This window comes from Chiloscyllium punctatum, chromosome 4 (genome assembly GCF_047496795.1).
Source record: "Chiloscyllium punctatum isolate Juve2018m chromosome 4, sChiPun1.3, whole genome shotgun sequence".
Lineage (NCBI taxonomy): Eukaryota > Metazoa > Chordata > Chondrichthyes > Orectolobiformes > Hemiscylliidae > Chiloscyllium > Chiloscyllium punctatum.
The window spans coordinates 90,420,634-90,442,518 of record NC_092742.1 but is presented as its reverse complement, the minus strand read 5'-3'; the positions used below and the strand labels follow the sequence as shown (position 1 = coordinate 90,442,518).

The window sequence follows — 21,885 nt, the reverse complement described above, 5'->3', positions numbered from 1 at the left end:
GCCAAATTGGTTTACCCCTTATGCTGAAACCCTTGACATGGACACTGCGTCTACCTTGCCACAGGCCCAGGCAAACATCATCCCTGCATCCAGTATGTACAGGCCTGTCAGAATTTTATACATTTCAATAAGATATCCTCTCATTCTTCTAAACACCAGTGAAACAGGCCCAATCAACTCTATTTCTCCTCATATAACAAACCTGTCATTCCAGCAGTCTTGTGAACATTCACTGCTGTTCCTCTATGGCATGTGTATATTTTCTTAGGCAAGGAAACCAAAACTGCACACAATATTCCAAGTGTGGTCTTACCAAGGCTCTGTGCAGCTGCAGTAAGACTTCTTGTTCCTGTACTCAAAGCCTCTTGTAATCAAGGCCCAAATATCATTTACCTTCCTATCTGCTGTATCTGCATGCTTGCTTTTAATGATCTGTGTGCAAGGACACCTAGGTCCCTTTATACATTAAAATTTCCTGATCTATTACCATTTAAATAATAACAAACACAGAAAGTGCTGGAGAAACTCAATTAGTCTGGCAGCATCAATAGAGGGAGAAACAGAATTAATGTTTTGAATCCAATGACCCTTCAAAACATTATTTCACTACAGAAGTGGACAACTTCACATTTAGCAATGTTATACTGTATTTCCCATTTATTATTCATTCACTCATCTAAATTGCCCTGAAGCCTCTTTATATGCTCTCCCACTCTCACCTAGTTTTGTGTTGTCAGCAAACTTGTAAATTTTAGTTTTAATGCACTCATTCAAATCATTGAAATATGTTGGAAACAGCTGGAGCCCAAACACTGATCCCTGCAGTACCCACTTGTCACTGTCTTCCACTCAGAAAACAGCCTATTTGTTCCTACTCTCTGTTTCCTGTCCAGTAGTTCTCAATTCATGCCAATAATTTATCACTGATCCTATGTACATTGATTTTGCACAATAACCTCTTATATGGGTCTTCATCAAAAGCTTTCTGAAAAGCATTTACTTTCTCACTGAGGGCTGTCATTGCTTAACAGGTGATGATTGGCTGCTAGAAGGCCCTTCCCTTTAGCCAGCTTTCATGATATCAGGAGAGCAGCTTATACAACTCTACTGTCCACCTTGCTCTGCTGAGGGACCAGAACAAAGGTCACAACAGCTCGGGCTTAAGACTGGCAAGTAACATATGCACTACAAACATATCAGGCAATAACTATCTCCAACAGGCAAGAATCCAATCACTGCTTCTTGGACTAATCAATGATGTCACCATCACTGAAACCACTTAAATCAACAATCTGGGGGTTACCATTGACCAGCTTCTGAACTAGACTAACCATGTATACACTGTGACTGCAAGTGCGGCTCAATGATTAGGAATCCTGCGGCAAGTAATGCACTTGCTGACTCTCCAAAGCCTGTCCACCAGCTACAAAGTACAGGTTAGTATTGTGATAGGATATTCCCCACTTACCTGGATGAATGCAGCTCCACTAACACTCAAGAAGCTTGACACCACCTAGTAGCCCACTTAATTTGAACCTGATCCACAAATTTCACTCCACCAATGACACTCAGTAGCACCAGTGTACCATACAAGATGTACTTCAGAAATTCACCAATGTTCCTTGGACATAATCTTTCAAATCCACGATTGGGAGATGCCAGTGTTGGACTAGGTTACAAAGTTAAAAATCACACACCAGGTTATAGTCCAATAGGTTTATTTGGAAGCACTAGCTTTCGAAGCGCTGCTCCTTCATCAGGTGGTTGTGGAGTACACAATTTTAAGACACAGAATTTATAGCAAAAGTTTACAGAGTGATGTAACTCAAATTATACAGTGAAAAATACCTTGATTGTTAAGTCTCTCATCTGTTAGAATGACCATGATAGTTTCACTTCTTTCATATGTAAATCACAAAACTTTTTTTAAAAAAAAGTTACATTCTCAGGGTAACTGTAACAATTGGTGTCAGCCCAGATAAGATGTTCAGATGTTGAAGGTGTTAGCCCCGACTGTCCTGTTATCTGTACCATAATGTTTAGACTGATTCTAATCTAAAAAATGAGTTAACAGAGTCTTACATGGATTCATGCAGTTTTTGAGCAAAGTACAATGTAACTCTGCAAGTTCAAATTCACCCCACAAACATATATGTGTATGTGGGTTTGTGTGTGTGTCTATGAGAGAGAGTGTTTTGTAGATATGTGTGTGTTTGAGTGAGAGAGAATGTAAAGGGGTCCAAGTCTGTGAGAGGGTGCATTTGTGAATGTGCGTGTCTGTAGGAGTATCTGTGTGTCTAGGGTGAGGGGTTGTAATTGTGTGTGTAAATATGTGAGTGTAAAGGGGTCTAAGCCTGTGAAAGGGTGCATGTGTGAATGTGTGTGTCTGTACGAGTGTGTGTGGGGTGGGGGTTGTGAGTGTCTGTGAGAGTGTGTAAATGTGTGAGTGAGTGTAAAGTGTCTAAGTCTGTGAGAGGGTGCATGCATGAGTGTGCGTGTGTCTGGGGTGGGGGGTTGTGAGTGTCTGAGAGAGTGTGTATATGTGTGTGTAAAATCTCAGCCTAGGTCTGCGAGAGGGTGCATGTGTGAGTGTGCGTGTGTCTGGGGTGGTGGGTTGAGTGTCGTGAGAGATAATGTATATGTGTGAGTATAAAGGGGTCTAAGTCTGTGAGAGGGTGCATGTGTGTGTGTATATCTGGGTGGGGGGTTGTAAGTGTCTGTGAGAGAGTGTATGTATGTGTGAGAATGTAAAGGGGTCTAAGTCTGTGAAAGGATGCATGTGTGAGTCTGTAGGAATGTGTGTGTCTGGGGTGGGGGGGGTTGAGAGTGTGAGACTGTATGTGTGAGTGTAAAGGGATCTAAGTCTGTGACAGGGTGCATGTGTGTGTGTGTCTGGGGTGGGGGGGTTGTGAGTGTATGAAAGAGTGTAGAAGCGTGTGTGTGAGTGTAAAGTGGTCGAAGTCTATGACAGGGTGCATGTGTGACATGAACGCAAGGTCCCGGTTGAGGCCCTCCCTATGGGTACCAAACTTCGTTATCGGCCTCTGCTTGGCCACTTTTGGCTGCTGCCTGTCCTGAAGTCCGCTTTGGAGGATTGTCACCCAAAGGTCCAAGGTCGAATGTCCTGCACTGCTGAAGTGTTCTCCAACTGGGAGGGAACACTCCTGTCTGTTGATTGTTATGTGGTGCCCACTCATCCGTTGCTGTAACCTCTGCTCAGTTTCACTAGTGTACTATACCTCGGACCTTCGGGTGACCATCCTCCAAGGCGGACTTTGGAACAGGCAGCAGCAAAACGTGACTGAGCAGAGGCTGATAGCTAAGTTTGGTACCCATAGGGAAGGCCTCCACCGGGACCTTGCGTTCATGTCACACTACAGGTGACACCATTGCACTATACACACACACATTCCCACCTATACAGACATGCATATAGACACACACACTCCCACATGCACCCTCTGTCAGACTTAGATCACTTTACACTCACACACACATACTCTCCCCTACAGACACTCACAACCCCCACCCCAAACACACATGCTCCTACAGGCATACACACTCCCACATGCACCCTCTCACAGACTTAGACCCCTTTACACTCTCACACATACACTCCCTCTCACAACCACCCACCCCCCATCCCAGACGCACACACTTCCACATGCATCCTCTCACAGACGCAAGCCCCTTTATACTCTCACACACTCTCTCTCATAGACATTCACAATCCCCACCCCAGACACACATACACGTATGTGTTTGTGGGGTGAATTTGTACTTGCAGAGTTAGATTGTACTTTGCTTAAAAACTGCATGAATCATTGTAAGACTGTTAACTCATCTTTTAGATTAGAATCAGTCTAAACATTATGGTACAGACAACAAAACACAGGGGGCTAACACCTTCAACATCTGAACATCTTATCTGGGCTGACACCAATTGTTACATCTAACCTGAGAATGTAACTTTTTTTAAAAAACATTTTTGTGATTTACAAATGAAAGAAGTGAAACTATCATGGTCATTCTAACAGATGAGAAACTTAAACAATCAAGGTATTTTTCAATGTATAATTTCAGTTACATCACACTGTAAACCTTTGCTATAAATTCGGTGTCTTAAAATTGTGTACTCCACAACCACCTGATGAATGAGCAGCCCTTCAAAAGCTAGTGCTTCCAAATAAACCTGTTGGACTATAACCTGGTGTTTTGTGATTTTTAACTTCCAAATCCACAACCACTAACACACAACACAAACACAGCCAATACTTGGGAGTATAACTATCTGCAAAGTCCTCTCCAAGAAAATCACCATTCTGACTTGTGCCTTGTAGATGGTGAACAAGCAATGAGGAAATCAGCAAGTTCATTACTTGCTGCATGATTCCTAGCCTTTCAGCTAATCTTGCAGTCATAGCATGTATATGATTGTCTAGTTCAGATGATGATCAATGGTAATCCAATGGAATTATATCAATATTCCTTCACTATTGCTGGGTCAAAAGTCATATTATTCCTTCCCTGAGGGCATTGCAGGTGTACCTATAGCGCACAGACTGCAGTGGTTCAGAAAGAGCTCACCACCATCTCAAGGGCAACTGTAATAAATTCTGGCCAGCCAGCGACACCAAATTTCCACAAGTGAATTTTAAAAAAACACGAGTTTTGCTTTAAAGATTATGCCCCCATGCTCTTGAATTCCCTCAACCAAAGGGAACACTGTCTCCCTACCTAACCTATAGGTGTCCTACAGCATTCCAAACATCTTGACCAGAACTCATCACTGCTAACTCTTTTCTTGTCCCTTCTTCCTTTGACTTTGGACACTCCCCTGAAGCACTCGCCTACATGATTTTTTTCAATGCCCTTCCCCTTGTTCCAGGGACACAGTTTCCAGTGTCTGATATAACGACATTAACACTCTCCCCACCCACCCTGCCTTCTCTAGGTCAGACCCCCATGGTATCTCTGTGGTTGTCCAATCTGGAAGCCTATTGTCACTGATCCTTCCTATTGTTCACCCATCATGTTGATACACCTGCTGTCTTGCCTTTTTGCACCAATTGGAAAGTGACCCTGCTTCTTCCTTCATGCTTTGGATAATGCTAGACTTCCCCCACCCACATCCAATTCCCCTCAGGAATTTGTGAATTCCTGGATGGTTGGCAATCCTTGTAACACAGATGTCTCTATCCCCACACCATCTATGTGGAACTTACACTTTCTCCCAGTGTCTGTGTGGGTTTCCTCTGGGTGCTCCAGTTTCCTTCCTCAGTCCAAAGATATGCAGGTGAGGTGGATTGGCAATGCTAAGTTGTCCATAGTATATAGGACTGTGCGGGTTAGGTGGATTAGTCATGAGAAATGCAGGGTTACATGGATAGAGTAAGAGGGTGGCATGTACCTTAAAGAATCAGTGTCAACTTCATTGGCTGAATAGCCTGCCTCCACACTGTAGGGATGCTATGTCCAAAGCAATGATCCACACACAAGATGCAACACAGCATTTTTGTTTCAAACTTTTTTTTATTCAAAAAAGTATCAGAATAAGAAAGTGACAGTCTTATGCCAACAGTTCAGGAGGTTGGGGAGGGAGTGCTTATTAGCAGGAAGACAAAGAGCCCTGCACCAGTAATGGACAGACACAGAGACCGCAAATCCACACCAATAGGCAAACAAAATATAAATACATTCAGATGCTCCAGTAATGGCCCTGGGTGCCTCTCATTCTTTTCATTCCCACTTCCGACAGCCATGACTTATCAAGGAGTGAGTGTAGCAGGTTTTATTTTTTAATTTGTTTGCATAGTTTGTCCCAGTGCAATAGTCCACAGCGTCAACAGTGAGACATGTCAGAGGGCCCTCACTAATCAGGTGACATTTAAATAGAGCAAAACATCTCAAGTCAGAACTGAGCCTGCAGCAGTGGGACTTTGTACAGCTCACTCCTACAGCCTTTAGGGATTCCAGACTGTCAGTCATTGAGGAATCCCCAAAGTCTTTGTTTTCTTCCACAAATCCTGTAGATTCACTGATTTTATGTAGTCACTCGCCAATCCCTGGAAGTGCAAACTCTTTTACTGGAATATGATGGATATGATTGACAGGGACCATAAGTCCTTTGATATTCTTCACAGGTGAGCCTAGACTAGTTACTGGCTATTCCACTACAGGAAGCATTGAATAGTCAAGCCTGCCCACCCAATCCTGTCCTCATCTAACACATGTGTGCTTTGAGCCAGGGCCAAGGTAGGTCACTTGATCATCAGGAAACTGGTCCATCAGAATTTCATCCCGGTCGGCAGTGAGTTAATTGAACTCCACACGCTGGCTACAAACAAATTGGGTAAATGGACTGTTCCTGTGTTGTCAATTCTAGGTATTTCCTGGCCAATTTATCAGTTGCATTTCACGCCTATCTATTCAAAATATGATTGCCACATCAATGCCAGCCCTCCTCTACTCCATATTAGTTAGTATTTATTCACTAACAGGTCAGAAGCAAGTGTAGAGACTGGCAACTGTTTAATTCGACACTCATTCACAATGAGCCAGCTCAAGGAACCTGGCAAATCTATTCAGAGTAAATCTCCCTTTGTGACTCATTGGGCAACATTCTCATCGCTGAATCATGACAATACACACAATATAGGAGCAGTAGACCACTGTCGCCCCTACAGCCTGCTCTGCCATTTAATAAGATTATGGCTGATCTGGTTGTTTTTCAAATTCTACATTCTCATCTTCCCTCAATAACCGTTGATTCTCCCACAAACAAGAGTCTATGTACCTCTGTCTTAAAAATATTCAATGATCTCACTTCCACTACTTCTTTAAGGCAAGTAGTTCCAAAGTTACACAATCCTCAAAAAATTCTCATGTCCTTCCCCAAAGAGTGACCCCTGAATTAGTACAGCACCTCCATACTTTGGATTGACCCACAACAGGAAAGATCCTTTCTATGCCCACCCTGTCAAAAAGATTCAAAATCTTAGATGTTTTAATCAAATCACCCCTTGCACTTCTAAGTTCCACTGTATAATGCCAGTCTGTCCAAATATCCTCATTAGACAACCGGCTAAACCCAGTATTGATCTAATGAATGTTCTTTGAACCGCTTTGAATGCATTTACATCCTTTCTTAAATAAGGGGACCAAGGTCACATGTGGCCACACTATTGTTGACTATGGGGTGGTCATACCCCACTTCAGAGGCTTGAGCACTAAATTCAGGCTGATAGTCACAGTCACAGTGCAGCACTGAGAGTAAAAAATAGTATTGCAGGTAGTCATCTAGATGTTAAAATAAAAAAAGAGTTGGTTGTGAAGGATTCTATAGCACTGCCTAGAAGAAAAGCTGGGAAGTTTTACAGCAGACCAATCTTTATTTCTCATTCCACACCATTTAAAGAGCTTATCTGGTTATTACATTGGGCTCTTTGACATTGGGAAATGTGCCATCAAAACGCAAATCTTTCTTTCAACTCTAAGCAATCTCATAAGTCAGGCACATAGCAAAAGCTTCACTCTGATTGCACCCAAAGCAGTATTCCATTGATTAAGCCCACACCTGATGTGGCCCATGATGTAATGGCCAGTTTATGTGAAATCCAGCACCTCGAACAGTGTCGCACAGTCTCAGCACTGGACTGGAGGACCAGGTACAAAATACTTGTGGACGGCTACTTGAACATTCTTCTTGCAACTGAAACAGTAGCTGACACATGAAGACAGAAAGGTTGGTATTTTTGAAGTATACAGAACAAACTTGATTATTCGAACGAGATGGTCTGGGAGTATTTTGCTCGGCTAACTGTTTGATAACTGATTGTTCGGATAACGTTTTTATGGGATCTTGAGATCTTGTTTGGATAATCCGAAATTTGGATAATTGACATTTGGGTAACAGAGGTGGTTCTGTATTCCAGAAGAAATGTGCCTTCTCCATCTAAACCTGCTCTTTGTAGTATGAAACTTGCAACTTTTTCCTAAGTTTCGGAAGCTGAGACAAATCTCCCCATCAATTGAGGGCCCTGTCAAATTCACCTCCTCAAGCAGAACTGAGTGTGCAATCCCATTGCAGCTTGTCAAAATGATAATTTCAACCAGATTTCTCCAAACATTGTATAGTCAATATACCCGAATGTGGATTTTATTGCTTGCCCAATGTCAGCAAGGTCTGATGACCATTTTAACTCCCCTGCAGCTCCAATTAGGTTCTTGCTCTTTTGATCCAAAGTTACTGACAGCAAATGTTCTGTCTATTGGTGTCACAATCTAAGCCCAGCTCTTCTGTTAAGTACAAGAATGAGTTCAGTGCTAAATCCCCACCCAGAAAGCATTAATATCTGATTGGCCCAGTTCTGGAAGGTTTCTTCACGTGACCTTAATGGCTCTGCCCTACTCAAAGCCATTCGTTACCAAAATGTCCATTCTCACTGAATCCCATATGTTGTCACCAATTGGCAAATATATAGGCCGGTTGGTTAAAAACACAATGCAACATTCCTTTAAAACTTCTCCAGGGTCAATCGACATTAAGCTCTTGGATTCTCCAGGACAATTCTGAGGGACAACAACCTTCAACTACACGAGTGGTAGCCACCAATACATTTCCACTCGGCTGTCAATTGGTTTCCTTATACTAGCTTGCCCTGGCACCTCTGGAAATTAGATTCTGTTCCCTCCGTACTGCAGCAAACAAACTCTGGATAAATCTATAGTGATGTTTAAAAAAAACATGAGCTAAAACTGATCATAGATCACAGCTATTTCAAACAGAATGGAGGAATCGGACTCTAATTTGGCAGAAGGCAATGTGTAGAGATGGCCCTCGTTGCAGAGTTTCTATGTCTTGCAGAAGCCCTTATTCAGACAGATTTGCTGCTCTTCTGCATGATTAGATTAGATTAGATGCCCTACAGTGTGGAAACAGGCTCTTCGGCCCAACCAGTTCACACCGATCCTCTGAAGAGTAGCCCAACCAGAACCATTTCCCTCTGACTAATGCATCGAACACTATGGGCAATTTAGCATGGCCAATTCACCTGACCTGCACATCTTTGGACTGTGGGAGGAAACGGGAGCACCTGGAGGAAACCCATGCAGACATGGGGAGAATGTGCAAACTCCACACAGACAGTCATCCAAGGTTGGAATCGAACCTGGGACCCTGGTGCTGTGAGGCAGTAGGGCTAACCACTGAGCCACCGTGCTGCCACGTGCATTTCACACCCCAACCCTGCGAGGACACAGCAACACTCTCTAACAAGCCCAGGTACTCAGCAAAAGAACTCCAGGATACTTGCAGATATGTTGCCATAGGAAATGTTCCAGAATAGAATTACTTAAACTCACTATAAGGTTCTGGTCTTTTAACTAATGCAAATGCAGGACCCAGCTTACATACAGCTTGTATTTCTGGACTGTATGATGTCTGTACCAGTGACTGGCCAAATCTGGGATCCTAGCAATATTTCAGGTGCATGGCCCACATGACTTCAGGTGAGTGCCAAATCAATGTCTTTCAGCACACAGAATGCACACCTGTCACAGTTGTGCCCAATGCATTCTTCAGGATTGCTCAGGAACTGTGCAGTAGCATAAGATGCATATGAAAAACAGTGAAAGGTCATCTAACAGGTTATTGCATAGGTCAGGTGGTAGAAAGCGATCAGTTATTTGGTTAAAATCTCTAGGAAAGTGACCAGGGTTTGGTCCCCTCGCCCATGCATTCCCAATGGATCAATGATGGCGACCTTTGCTCCGGTACAGGCCCAAATCTCTGTTCCTTTGATAACACAGGATCAGGAGTGGAGGAGACAGCTGGTGTTTGCAGAAGCTTGATCACAGCAAAGCTTGATTACGAGCCCAAACACCAACACCCAACTTCTTGCAGGGTTGCTGACTGTGGTCAGCATTGGCCACCCAGCATAGCTACCCTCCTAGTGTGCCACCTGACGACAACAATCAAGTAAAGAACATATCATTTGTCAAATGGCCATTCCTTTAGATCATTTCCAACTTTAAAAATAAATTCATGGTAAAAAGGAAAAGTTTTACAAAGTGCAATTCCTGTAAATGCCACCATTTGGTTACCTGTTCCTAAATTTTTCATCGATTCATGGGATGAGGGCATTGCTACCATCCCTATTACCCAGACGGCAGTTAAAAGTCAACCACACTGTTGTGGGTCTGGATTACATGTAGGCCAGACCAGGTAAGGATGGCAGCTTCCTTCCCTAACAAACAATGGTGAACTAGATGTTTTTTTCCCCAACAACTGGCAATGAATTAGTGGTCATCTTTAAATTCCTAATTCCAGATTTTTACTTAATTCAAATTCAACTATCTGCTGTGGTCAGATTCAAACCCAGGTCCCAAGGACATCATCTGGATCCCTGGATTAATAGTCCAGTGATAATACCACCAGGCCATCAACTCCCCATAAAATTGTCTTTGAACACAATGGCTTGTTAGGAAAATCCAAGGGCAGCAAAGAATCCACCATGTTGCTGTTGGGGCTAGAGTCACATGTAAACCAAACCATGCAAGGACAGCAGATTTCTTCCCCTAAAAGGCATTAATGAACTAGATAGTTCTTTACACCAATCGATGCTAGTTTCATGATCACCATTATGGAGAATAGCTTTCAACTCCAGATTTTATTAATTGAATTTCAATCCCACAATCTGCCACTGCAGGATTTTAACCCATGTCCGCAGAGCTTGAACCTGGGCCTCTGGATTAGGAGGCCAGAGTTCGCTTGCAGTACTGTTAAGGAGATTAACCTATAATTCTTGAGACCACCAGTAAATCCTGGAAGGGTTGAGAACTGAAAGTGAGATGGCAGTCAGGAATGAAAGCTCAACTGACTGTTTTTCCCACCACCTGTTAAGGATGTGCTTGGTATCTGTAAAATAAAATGACTGTTTGGCTGCACTGATTAAAAAGGGTGAGCATATTCTATAGGCTCATCCAATGTTGTCAGGTAGACATCAGAACTGATTGTGCCTCTGTCAACTTCTTTTCAACCTTGGATTGTTCCCTCTGGAACAGAACACAAACCAATTCTGTTGCCATTCGTTTCAATCAGCTGGGTAACTCTAGTTACTCAGCTAATCTAAATGAATGGCAACAGAATTAGTTCCCTTCCCTTGCCCAGCTAAAATTTTATTGTTTGACGATTTTCAGTTAACCCATCACAACACCTTTCTTAGGACGAGAGTTTCAGAATCCCTACTACTCTGTGCATCACAAAAACAGATGATAGAATCTTACAACACAAGAGGTAATTCAGTCCATAATGTCTGTGACAGCTATTAAAACAAAGCTATCCAATCAGTTCTGCTTTCTTTGCTCTAATCCCAGAGCACTGCATTATTTTTCCTTTTCAAGTATATATCCAGTTCTAAACCAAGTACAGACTTACTCAGGTATTGGAGATACAAATTAAACTCCATTCAGTCTATGTTTTCTCAGATTATCACAAACTTTAGAACAAGGAGACACAGACACAGGAACAGAGAGGGTTCAGACACAGGCAATATAGATTCAACTAATTCACATAGACAGGAGATAGTATGGAAAGATCTAAACAGTGATCTGAGAAGGTTTTAGAGCCACTTGGTGTTTGAGATGAACATCTCATTCATTTCTGTACTGAAATGCTGATTGGGAGGCAGCCTGGGTGGCAGAAATCTTGCGCAGCACCTCCTAGTACAGTAGCATGATAACTATCTCCTGTAGTGCTGTGACCCGATCAGTATGACCAACTAAGCTTGGCGAACTGGCACCATGTGAAATCTGTACTCTTAATACAGGCATCACCAGTGTGAGAACTGCCAGCTTCCCTGACCCCCAACATTGTCATTTACCAAAGGATAAAGGAAGGAGCACTATCCAAAATGGCTGCACCCAGTCTGTCTCTAATCAGCTATTCTAAACTGTGACAGGTGACAACTAAGAGAATCCAGTGGCTTTTCCCCATATAACAGTACATTATACATTATGGACACTTCCTACTTAGTATCTAGGCTTATCAAGCTGCCCAGTGTAATATACATTCCCACTTAAGGATGAATACAGATCTATATCAGGCTGCGTTTTTGATCTGAATGTGTGTTGTTAATTTGGCTCCTTTAAGATGAGGCATATGGTCTCATCACATTTGACCAAAATTCCCTCCTCTTCAAACCTGCAAATTGTGGGCATTTAGGAGATGGGTTTCCCCTTTCCGCTTCCTTTCTGCCCCCCGCTTTACCCACATTCATCTATTACTGAAAACAAATAAAATGCTAGAATTATTGGTGAGCTAAACAAGAAAAGGTCTCTCAATCTCTCGGCACTTCTTGAGAGTTTGAATCAGTTGTTGACCCTTGCAGATAGGGAGTGGGCAATGCCAGTCAGCACCATGTGGGGAATGCCACAAAGCCTGATGTTGGCAAGCTTGCTGGTCCTGGAGGCACCAACAACTTATATCGGTGTGTGTCTTTCACTGAAAGAAAACCTCCCCGAGGAGTGTTGTCAAGCATAATTTGACACGGAGCCTAAAAAAAACAATGGGGTAGAGTTGCTCAAAGAGGTAGGTTCTAAGGAGGACCTTAAAGGAATAGGATGAGAAGGAAGGGGCAGAGAGAGAGATTTAGGGGGGGGGACTTCATAAAGAGAGGCTGAGCAGCTGATAGTGCAGCTAATAGGGGGAGGCAGGGTGTGCGTGTGGAGATTTTAGAATTGAGAGGAGCGCCATGATCAGAGAGAGTTGGAGTGTCTAAAGGAGGCAGGTAAATACAGAGAGAGGACGGGAAAAGGAAGGCAATGGAAGGACTTGAATGAGAGGGTGATGCTGGTGGGGCGCTGGAGGAAGCGAAGGAGAGGGTAACATTGTGTGGGGAAGGGAGGGAGGGGAGAATGGAGGACGGAAGGGAGAGGGAGGGTGGCGGCGGAGATGGAGGGTAGAGGAAGGAAGGGGGAAGATAGGTAGGGGGAGGGCTGAGGAAGGAAGGGAAAGAAGGGGGGGTTGAAGGATAGAGGAAGCAAGGGAGGGTACAGTGGAAGGAAGGGAGGGAGATGGAGAGTTGGGGGGGGAAAGAGAGAGACAAAGGACGGGAGAGGGTGGGAAGAACAAAGGGCGTGAGATGGAGAGACGGTAACTGCTGGAATGAAGGATGGGAAAGGGTGGGTGGGTGGTTAGTGGGATGAAGGAAGGGAGAGGTTGAGGGGGAGCGAGTGAGTGGGTCAAAGGGAGGCGAGGGGGGGGGGGGGGATGGGTGGGCGGGACGAAGTCGAAGGGAGGCGAGGGGGGGTGGGTGGGTGGGGGGGACGAAGTCGAAGGGAGGCGAGGGGGGGTGGGTGGGTGGGTGGGCGGGACGAAGTCGAAGGGAGGCGAGGGGGGGTGGGTGGGTGGGTGGGCGGGACGAAGTCGAAGGGAGGCGAGGGGGGGGGGGGTGGGTGGGTGGGTGGGCGGGACGAAGGCGAGGGGGGCAAGGGAGGCGAGGGAGGCGAGGGAGGCAAGGGAGGCGAGGGGGGCGGGTGGGCGGGACGAAGTCGAAGGGAGGCGAGGGGGGCGGGTGGGCGGGACGAAGTCGAAGGGAGGCGAGGGGGGCGGGTGGGCGGGACGAAGTCGAAGGGAGGCGAGGGGGGCGGGTGGGCGGGACGAAGTCGAAGGGAGGCGAGGGGGGCGGGTGGGCGGGACGAAGTCGAAGGGAGGCGAGGGGGGCGGGTGGGCGGGACGAAGTCGAAGGGAGGCGAGGGGGGCGGGTGGGCGGGACGAAGTCGAAGGGAGGCGAGGGGGGCGGGTGGGCGGGACGAAGTCGAAGGGAGGCGAGGGGGGCGGGTGGGCGGGACGAAGTCGAAGGGAGGCGAGGGGGGCGGGTGGGCGGGACGAAGTCGAAGGGAGGCGAGGGGGGCGGGTGGGCGGGACGAAGTCGAAGGGAGGCGAGGGGGGCGGGTGGGCGGGACGAAGTCGAAGGGAGGCGAGGGGGGCGGGTGGGCGGGACGAAGTCGAAGGGAGGCGAGGGGGGCGGGTGGGCGGGACGAAGTCGAAGGGAGGCGAGGGGGGCGGGTGGGCGGGACGAAGTCGAAGGGAGGCGAGGGGGGCGGGTGGGCGGGACGAAGTCGAAGGGAGGCGAGGGGGGCGGGTGGGCGGGACGAAGTCGAAGGGAGGCGAGGGGGGCGGGTGGGCGGGACGAAGTCGAAGGGAGGCGAGGGGGGCGGGTGGGCGGGACGAAGTCGAAGGGAGGCGAGGGGGGCGGGTGGGCGGGACGAAGTCGAAGGGAGGCGAGGGGGGCGGGTGGGCGGGACGAAGTCGAAGGGAGGCGAGGGGGGCGGGTGGGCGGGACAAAGTCGAAGGGAGGCGAGGGGGGCGGGTGGGCGGGACAAAGTCGAAGGGAGGCGAGGGGGGCGGGTGGGCGGGACAAAGTCGAAGGGAGGCGAGGGGGGCGGGTGGGCGGGACAAAGTCGAAGGGAGGCGAGGGGGGCGGGTGGGCGGGACAAAGTCGAAGGGAGGCGAGGGGGGCGGGTGGGCGGGACAAAGTCGAAGGGAGGCGAGGGGGGCGGGTGGGCGGGACAAAGTCGAAGGGAGGCGAGGGGGGCGGGTGGGCGGGACAAAGTCGAAGGGAGGCGAGGGGGGCGGGTGGGCGGGACAAAGTCGAAGGGAGGCGAGGGGGGCGGGTGGGCGGGACAAAGTCGAAGGGAGGCGAGGGGGGCGGGTGGGCGGGACAAAGTCGAAGGGAGGCGAGGGGGGCGGGTGGGCGGGACAAAGTCGAAGGGAGGCGAGGGGGGCGGGTGGGCGGGACAAAGTCGAAGGGAGGCGAGGGGGGCGGGTGGGCGGGACAAAGTCGAAGGGAGGCGAGGGGGGCGGGTGGGCGGGACAAAGTCGAAGGGAGGCGAGGGGGGCGGGTGGGCGGGACAAAGTCGAAGGGAGGCGAGGGGGGCGGGTGGGCGGGACAAAGTCGAAGGGAGGCGAGGGGGGCGGGTGGGCGGGACAAAGTCGAAGGGAGGCGAGGGGGGCGGGTGGGCGGGACAAAGTCGAAGGGAGGCGAGGGGGGCGGGTGGGCGGGACAAAGTCGAAGGGAGGCGAGGGGGGCGGGTGGGCGGGACAAAGTCGAAGGGAGGCGAGGGGGGCGGGTGGGCGGGACAAAGTCGAAGGGAGGCGAGGGGGGCGGGTGGGCGGGACAAAGTCGAAGGGAGGCGAGGGGGGCGGGTGGGCGGGACAAAGTCGAAGGGAGGCGAGGGGGGCGGGTGGGCGGGACAAAGTCGAAGGGAGGCGAGGGGGGCGGGTGGGCGGGACAAAGTCGAAGGGAGGCGAGGGGGGCGGGTGGGCGGGACAAAGTCGAAGGGAGGCGAGGGGGGCGGGTGGGCGGGACAAAGTCGAAGGGAGGCGAGGGGGGCGGGTGGGCGGGACAAAGTCGAAGGGAGGCGAGGGGGGCGGGTGGGCGGGACAAAGTCGAAGGGAGGCGAGGGGGGCGGGTGGGCGGGACAAAGTCGAAGGGAGGCGAGGGGGGCGGGTGGGCGGGACAAAGTCGAAGGGAGGCGAGGGGGGCGGGTGGGCGGGACAAAGTCGAAGGGAGGCGAGGGGGGCGGGTGGGCGGGACAAAGTCGAAGGGAGGCGAGGGGGGCGGGTGGGCGGGACAAAGTCGAAGGGAGGCGAGGGGGGCGGGTGGGCGGGACAAAGTCGAAGGGAGGCGAGGGGGGCGGGTGGGCGGGACAAAGTCGAAGGGAGGCGAGGGGGGCGGGTGGGCGGGACAAAGTCGAAGGGAGGCGAGGGGGGCGGGTGGGCGGGACAAAGTCGAAGGGAGGCGAGGGGGGCGGGTGGGCGGGACAAAGTCGAAGGGAGGCGAGGGGGGCGGGTGGGCGGGACAAAGTCGAAGGGAGGCGAGGGGGGCGGGTGGGCGGGACAAAGTCGAAGGGAGGCGAGGGGGGCGGGTGGGCGGGACAAAGTCGAAGGGAGGCGAGGGGGGCGGGTGGGCGGGACAAAGTCGAAGGGAGGCGAGGGGGGCGGGTGGGCGGGACAAAGTCGAAGGGAGGCGAGGGGGGCGGGTGGGCGGGACAAAGTCGAAGGGAGGCGAGGGGGGCGGGACGAAGTCGAAGGGGGCGAGGGGGGCGGGACGAAGTCGAAGGTGGACAAGGTGGGGGCGAAGTCGAAGGGAGGCTGGGTGGGCGGGGGTGGGGTACAATGTAGAAGGGAGGCTGGGTGGGCGGACGGACGGAGGGCGGGTCGGACGGACGGAGGGCGGGTCGGACGGACGGACGGAGGGCGGGTCGGAGGGAGGGTGGGAGGGAGGGTGGGTGGGTGGGTCGGACGGTGGGTGGGAGGGTCGGACGGAGGGTCGGAAGGAGGGTGGGTGGGTCGGTCGGACGAAGGGTCGGACGGAGGGTGGGTGGGAGGGTCGGACGGAGGGTGGGTCGGTCGGACGGAGGGTCGGACGGAGGGTGGGTGGGTGGGTGGGTGGGTCGGACGGAGGGTCGGACGGTGGGTGGGTGGGAGGGAGGGTGGGTGGGTGGGAGGGAGGGAGGGAGGGTGGGTGGGTGGGAGGGAGGGTGGGTGGGTGGGAGGGAGGGTGGGTCGGACGGAGGGTGGGTCGGACGAAGTCCAAGGGAAGCGACAGGCAAGGGGTTGGGCGGGTCAGACGAAGTCCAAGGGAGTCGAGGGGCAAGGGGGCGGGCGGGTGGGACGAAGACGAAGGGAGTCGAGGGGCAAGGGGGCGGGACGAAGACGAAGACGAAGAGCAAGGGGGTGGGCGGGTGGGACGAGGACGAGGACGAGGACGAGGACGAAGACAGGCGAGGGGCAAGGGGGTGGGTGGGTGGGACGAAGACGAAGGGAGGCGATGGGCAAGGGGGTGGGCGGGTGGGACGAAGACGAAGACGAAGACGAAGGGAGGCGAGGGGCAATGGGGTGGGCGGGTGGGACGAAGACGAAGGGAGGCGAGGGGCAAAGACGAAGACGAAGACAAAGGGAGGCGAGGGGCAAGGGGGTGGGCAGGTGGGACGAAGACGAAAGGCGGCAAGGGGTGGGCGGGGGGGTGGGACGAAGACGAAAGGCGGCAAGGGGGTGGGCGGGGGGGGGTGGGACGAAGACGAAAGGCGGCAAGGGGGTGGGCGGGGGGGGGACGGACGAAGACGAAAGGCGGCAAGGGGGTGGGCGGGGGGGGGGAACGAAGACGAAAGGCGGCAAGGGGGTGGGCGGGGGGGGAAACGAAGACGAAAGGTGGCAAGGGGGTGGGCAGGGGAACAAAGACGAAAGGCGGCAAGGGGGACGAAGGCGAAAGGCAACAAGGGAGTGGGTGGGTGGAAGTGGGAACGGAAGTCAAGGGGTTGATGGGGGGGGTGGGGGGGGGAGAGGAGTGGGAGTGGGAGGCAAGGGGTGGGTGGGGTGGGGTGGGGTTGGGCGCGGTGGGAGCGGAAGGCAGGGGGAGGGGGGGGCTGGGTGGGAGCGGAAGGCAGGGGGAGGGGTGGGAGCGGAAGGCAGGGGGAGGGGGGGGGGCTGGGTGGGAGCGGAAGGCAGGGGGAGGGGGGGGGGCTGGGTGGGAGCGGAAGGCAGGGGGAGGGGGGGGGGCTGGGTGGGAGCGGAAGGCAGGGGGAGGGGGGGGGGCTGGGTGGGAGCGGAAGGCAGGGGGAGGGGGGGGGGCTGGGTGGGAGCGGAAGGCAGGGGGAGGGGGGGGGGCTGGGTGGGAGCGGAAGGCAGGGGGAGGGGGGGGCTGGGTGGGAGCGGAAGGCAGGGGGAGGGGGGGGCTGGGTGGGAGCGGAAGGCAGGGGGAGGGGGGGGCTGGGTGGGAGCGGAAGGCAGGGGGAGGGGGGGGCTGGGTGGGAGCGGAAGGCAAGGCGGGGGTGGAGTGGGTGGGGAGTGAGAGTGGGAGCGGAAGGCAAGGCGGGGGTGGAGTGGGGAGTGGAAGGCAGGGCGGGGAGTGGAAGGGCGGGGCGGGGAGTGGAAGGGCGGGGCGGGGAGTGGGGGGGCGGGGCGGGGAGTGGGGGGGCGGGGCGGGGAGTGGGGGGGCGGGGCGGGGAGTGGAAGGCAAGGCGGGGAGTGGGGCGGGGAGTGGGGCGGGGAGTGGGGGGGTGGGGGGGTGGGGGGGTGGGGCGGGGGGTGGGGGGGGGGGTGGGGCGGGGGGTGGGGCGGGGGGTGGGGGGGTGAGGCGGGGAGTGGGGGGGGTGAGGCGGGGAGTGGGGGGAGTGGGGGGGGTGGGGCGGGGAGTGGGGGGGGTGGGGCGGGGAGTGGGGTGGGGAGTTGGGGGCAAGGCGGGGATGGGGGGGTGGGGTGGGCAGTGGACGGCAGGCTGGGGAGTGGATGGCAAGTGAGGGGGTGGGGGGGTGGGAGTGGATGGCAAGTGAGGGGGTGGGGGGGTGGGAGTGGATGGCAAGGAAGGGGGTGGGGGGGTGGGAGTGGATGGCAAGGAAGGGGGTGGGGGGGTGGGAGTGGATGGCAAGGAAGGGGGTGGGGGGGTGGGAGTGGATGGCAAGGAAGGGGGTGGGGGGGTGGGAGTGGATGGCAAGGAAGGGGGTGGGGGGGTGGGGGGGTGGGAGTGGAAGGCAAGGCGGGGGTGGTGGGAGGTGGGGTGGGGAGTGGAAGGCAAGGCGGGGGGGTGGGGAGTGGAAGGCAAGGCGGGGGGGTGGGGTGGGGAGTGGACGGCAAGGCGGGGGGGTGGGCTGGGGAGTGGACGGAAAGGGAGGGGGGTGGGCTGGGGAGGGGACGGCAAGGGAGGGGGGTGGGCTGGGGAGGGGACGGCAAGGGAGGGGGGTGGGCTGGGGAGGGGACGGCAAGGGAGGGGGGTGGGCTGGGGAGGGGACGGCAAGGGAGTGGGGGGGGGTGGACGGCAAGGGAGGGGCTGGGGGGTGGACGGCAAGGGAGGGGCTGGGGGGTGGACGGCAAGGGAGGGGCTGGGGTGGGGGGGCTGGGGAGTGGACGGCAAGGGGTGGGGTGGGGGGGCTGGAGAGTGGAAGGCGGGGGGGGGGGAAGAAGTGGGGGGGGGGGGAAGAAGTGGGGGGGGGGGGGGAAGAAGTGGGGGGGGGGAAGAAGTGGGGGGGGGGGGGGGAAGAAGTGGGGGGGGGGGGGGGGGAAAGAAGTGGGGGGGAGGAGACGTGGAAGGCCGGGGGGGGGGGGGGGGGTGGAGGGGGGGGAGAGAGAGTGGAAGGCGGGGGTGGGAGGAGTGGAAGGCAGGGGGGGTGGGGAAAGAGAGTGGGGGGGGGAGAGAGAGAGTGGGGGGGGGGGAGAGAGAGAGTGGGGGGGGGGAGAGAGAGAGTGGGGGGGGAGAGAAGAGAGTGGGGGGGGAGAGAAGAGAGTGGGGGGGGGAGAGAAGAGAGTGGGGGGGGGAGAGAAGAGAGTGGGGGGGGGAGAGAAGAGAGTGGGGGGGGGGAGAGAAGAGAGTGGGGGGGGGGGGGAGAGAAGAGAGTGGGGGGGGGGGGAGAGAAGAGAGTGGGGGGGGAGAGAAGAGAGTGGGGGGGGGGGAGAGAAGAGAGTGGGGGGGGGGAGAGAAGAGAGTGGGGGGGGGGAGAAGAGAGTGGGGGGGGGGGGAGAGAAGAGAGTGGGGGGGGGGGGAGAGAAGAGAGTGGGGGGGGGGGGAGAGAAGAGAGTGGGGGGGGGGAGAGAAGAGAGTGGGGGGGGGGAGAGAAGAGAGTGGGGGGGGGGAGAGAAGAGAGTGGGGGGGGGGAGAGAAGAGAGTGGGGGGGGGAGAGAAGAGAGTGGGGGGGGGGAGAGAAGAGAGTGGGGGGGGGGAGAGAAGAGAGTGGGGGGGGGAGAGAAGAGAGTGGGGGGGGGGGAGAGAAGAGAGTGGGGGGGGGGAGAGAAGAGAGTGGGGGGGGGGAGAGAAGAGAGTGGGGGGGGGAGAGAAGAGAGTGGGGGGGGGGAGAGAAGAGAGTGGGGGGGGGAGAGAAGAGAGTGGGGGGGGGAGAGAAGAGAGTGGGGGGGGGAGAGAAGAGAGTGGGGGGGGGGGGGAGAGAAGAGAGTGGGGGGGGGGAGAGAAGAGAGTGGGGGGGGGGAGAGAAGAGAGTGGGGGGGGGGGGAGAGAAGAGAGTGGGGGGGGGGGAGAGAAGAGAGTGGGGGGGGGGAGAGAAGAGAGTGGGGGGGGGGGAGAGAAGAGAGTGGGGGGGGGGAGAGAAGAGAGTGGGGGGGGAGAGAAGAGAGTGGGGGGGGGAGAGAAGAGAGTGGGGGGGGGAGAGAAGAGAGTGGGGGGGGGAGAGAAGAGAGTGGGGGGGGGAGAGAAGAGAGTGGGGGGGGGAGAGAAGAGAGTGGGGGGGGGGGTGTGGGTGTGGGTTTGGGGGGGGGGGTGTGGGTGTGGAAGGGGGGCGGAGACGAAGGAAGGCAGAGGGCGGGAGGAGAGACAAAGGAAAGGAGGGGGCTGGAGGCACGGGGAGGGTCACAAAGATGTTTCGAGGCAGGAGTTTCTCCGGATGTAGTACCTGCGGCCGTCCGCCTCAAGAGCCTGGCACGGCCGGTGGACGATCAGCACCGGGAAGAAGCGGGCGTCGTGGTAGTTGGGCGGGCTCTCGCTGATCGCCAGCTGGCTGGAGTACGAGCGGCAGTGGTCGTCGCGGCAGCGCTCGTTGACGTTGCTGCTGCGGCTGTGCCACAGGCCGGCCCGCCAGGAGCCGTGCAGGCGGCACAGCGAGAAGCGGCTGGTGTCCAGCGAGAAGCGCGACTGGCTGCGGCACACGTTGCGGGAGAAGATGGAGGAGCTGCTGGAGCGGCCGTCGCAGTCGGCGGCCCGCACCACGCCGCAGGCCGAGTAGCCGTTGCAGACGGACAGCGAGGCCAGGTCCATCAGCACGGCCTCCGAGTAGCTGGGGATGAGCTGCCGGTTGCTGCGGATGTGCCACTCGAGCTCGGTGCTGTCCACCGTGCCCAGCCGGGCGGGGGGCAGCGGCACCGGCGGCGAGTACGCGCCGCCCTCCTCGGTCGGCGTCGCGGCGCAGTAATCCAGGCCGAAGAGCTTCTCCACGTGGTAGTGGACGTAGGCCGTCCGGTACTCGACCAGGACCCGCAGCGGCCAGGACAGCATGAGCAGGCCGGCCGCCCAGAAGGCGTACGGCGAGATGTACCAGGGCGGGCGGTCGGGGTCGACGTACACCATCATGGAGTCCTTGAAGTCGACGTTCCTGAGCTGCATGCCCTCGCGGGCCTCCATGTAGTCGTCGAGACCCTCGATCTCGCTGAAGAAGCTCGCCCTCTGGTTCAGGTAGCTGTTCTCCGACTCGGTGTTGGCGAAGCTGAAGCACTTGGTGAACCGCAGGCGGGTGGCCGGGTGCCGCTCGAGGCCCAGCAGCTCCTTGGAGACGTCGCGCACGCCGCAGCGCGCGTACTCGAACTCCGCCTCGGCCACGTGCGTGTTGACGCGCTCGTGGTACACCTGCGTGCTGGTGTAGGCGTCCCCGTGGCGGTAGCGCGTGACCTGGCGCGTGCGCCGCACCAGGTGGTAGCTGACCGCCTTCCACCAGATGCAGGGCGCCGCGCGCCGCATGCGGCCGATCCGCTCGTAGACGCTGTCGACGTCCGCCTTGTGCTGCAGCTCACTGCGGGCGCGGCAGTGCCAGCACTCGACCAGGTACACGGCGTACAGCATGGCCAGGAAGGCCAGCGGGATGTAGACGTAGCCGTCGGAGCACGGGCTGTCGTGGTAGATCATGGACTTGCCCTTCAGCGAGCTGTCGAAGCGCAGCTTGGTCACCCGGGTGAGCTGACACCAGGCCACGGCCCCCAGGCAGCCGTACATCAGGAGGGAGAGGATCAGGCACTTCCAGTGTGACTCCCGGCAAACCGAGGTGCTGAGTGACTGCTGCGCCGGCCTCTGCTGCTCGTCCGTCCGTCCCCGGCGGCAGCGGAAGGGAAACAAAACAGAAGGAAACGCGGCGTTATTAGTGTCGACGGCAGCCCGAAGAGACTAAGCT

At 54.9% G+C, this 21,885-nt stretch overlaps 1 protein-coding gene across 3 annotated transcripts in view; it reads right to left on the bottom strand.

The window, feature by feature from the left end:
* LOC140476521 (transmembrane protein 151B) overlaps positions 1-21,885 on the bottom strand; it is a 108,901-nt gene that overhangs the window by 52,991 nt on the left and 34,025 nt on the right. For 2 of the 3 annotated variants that reach the window (XM_072569274.1, XM_072569273.1), the window contains exon 2: positions 20,401-21,788. In XM_072569274.1, the coding sequence (XP_072425375.1) occupies positions 20,401-21,788 (1,388 nt within the window). Of the gene's footprint in view, positions 1-20,289; positions 21,789-21,885 lie in introns of those variants that run through there. The other variant, XM_072569272.1, reaches the window with a different exon arrangement.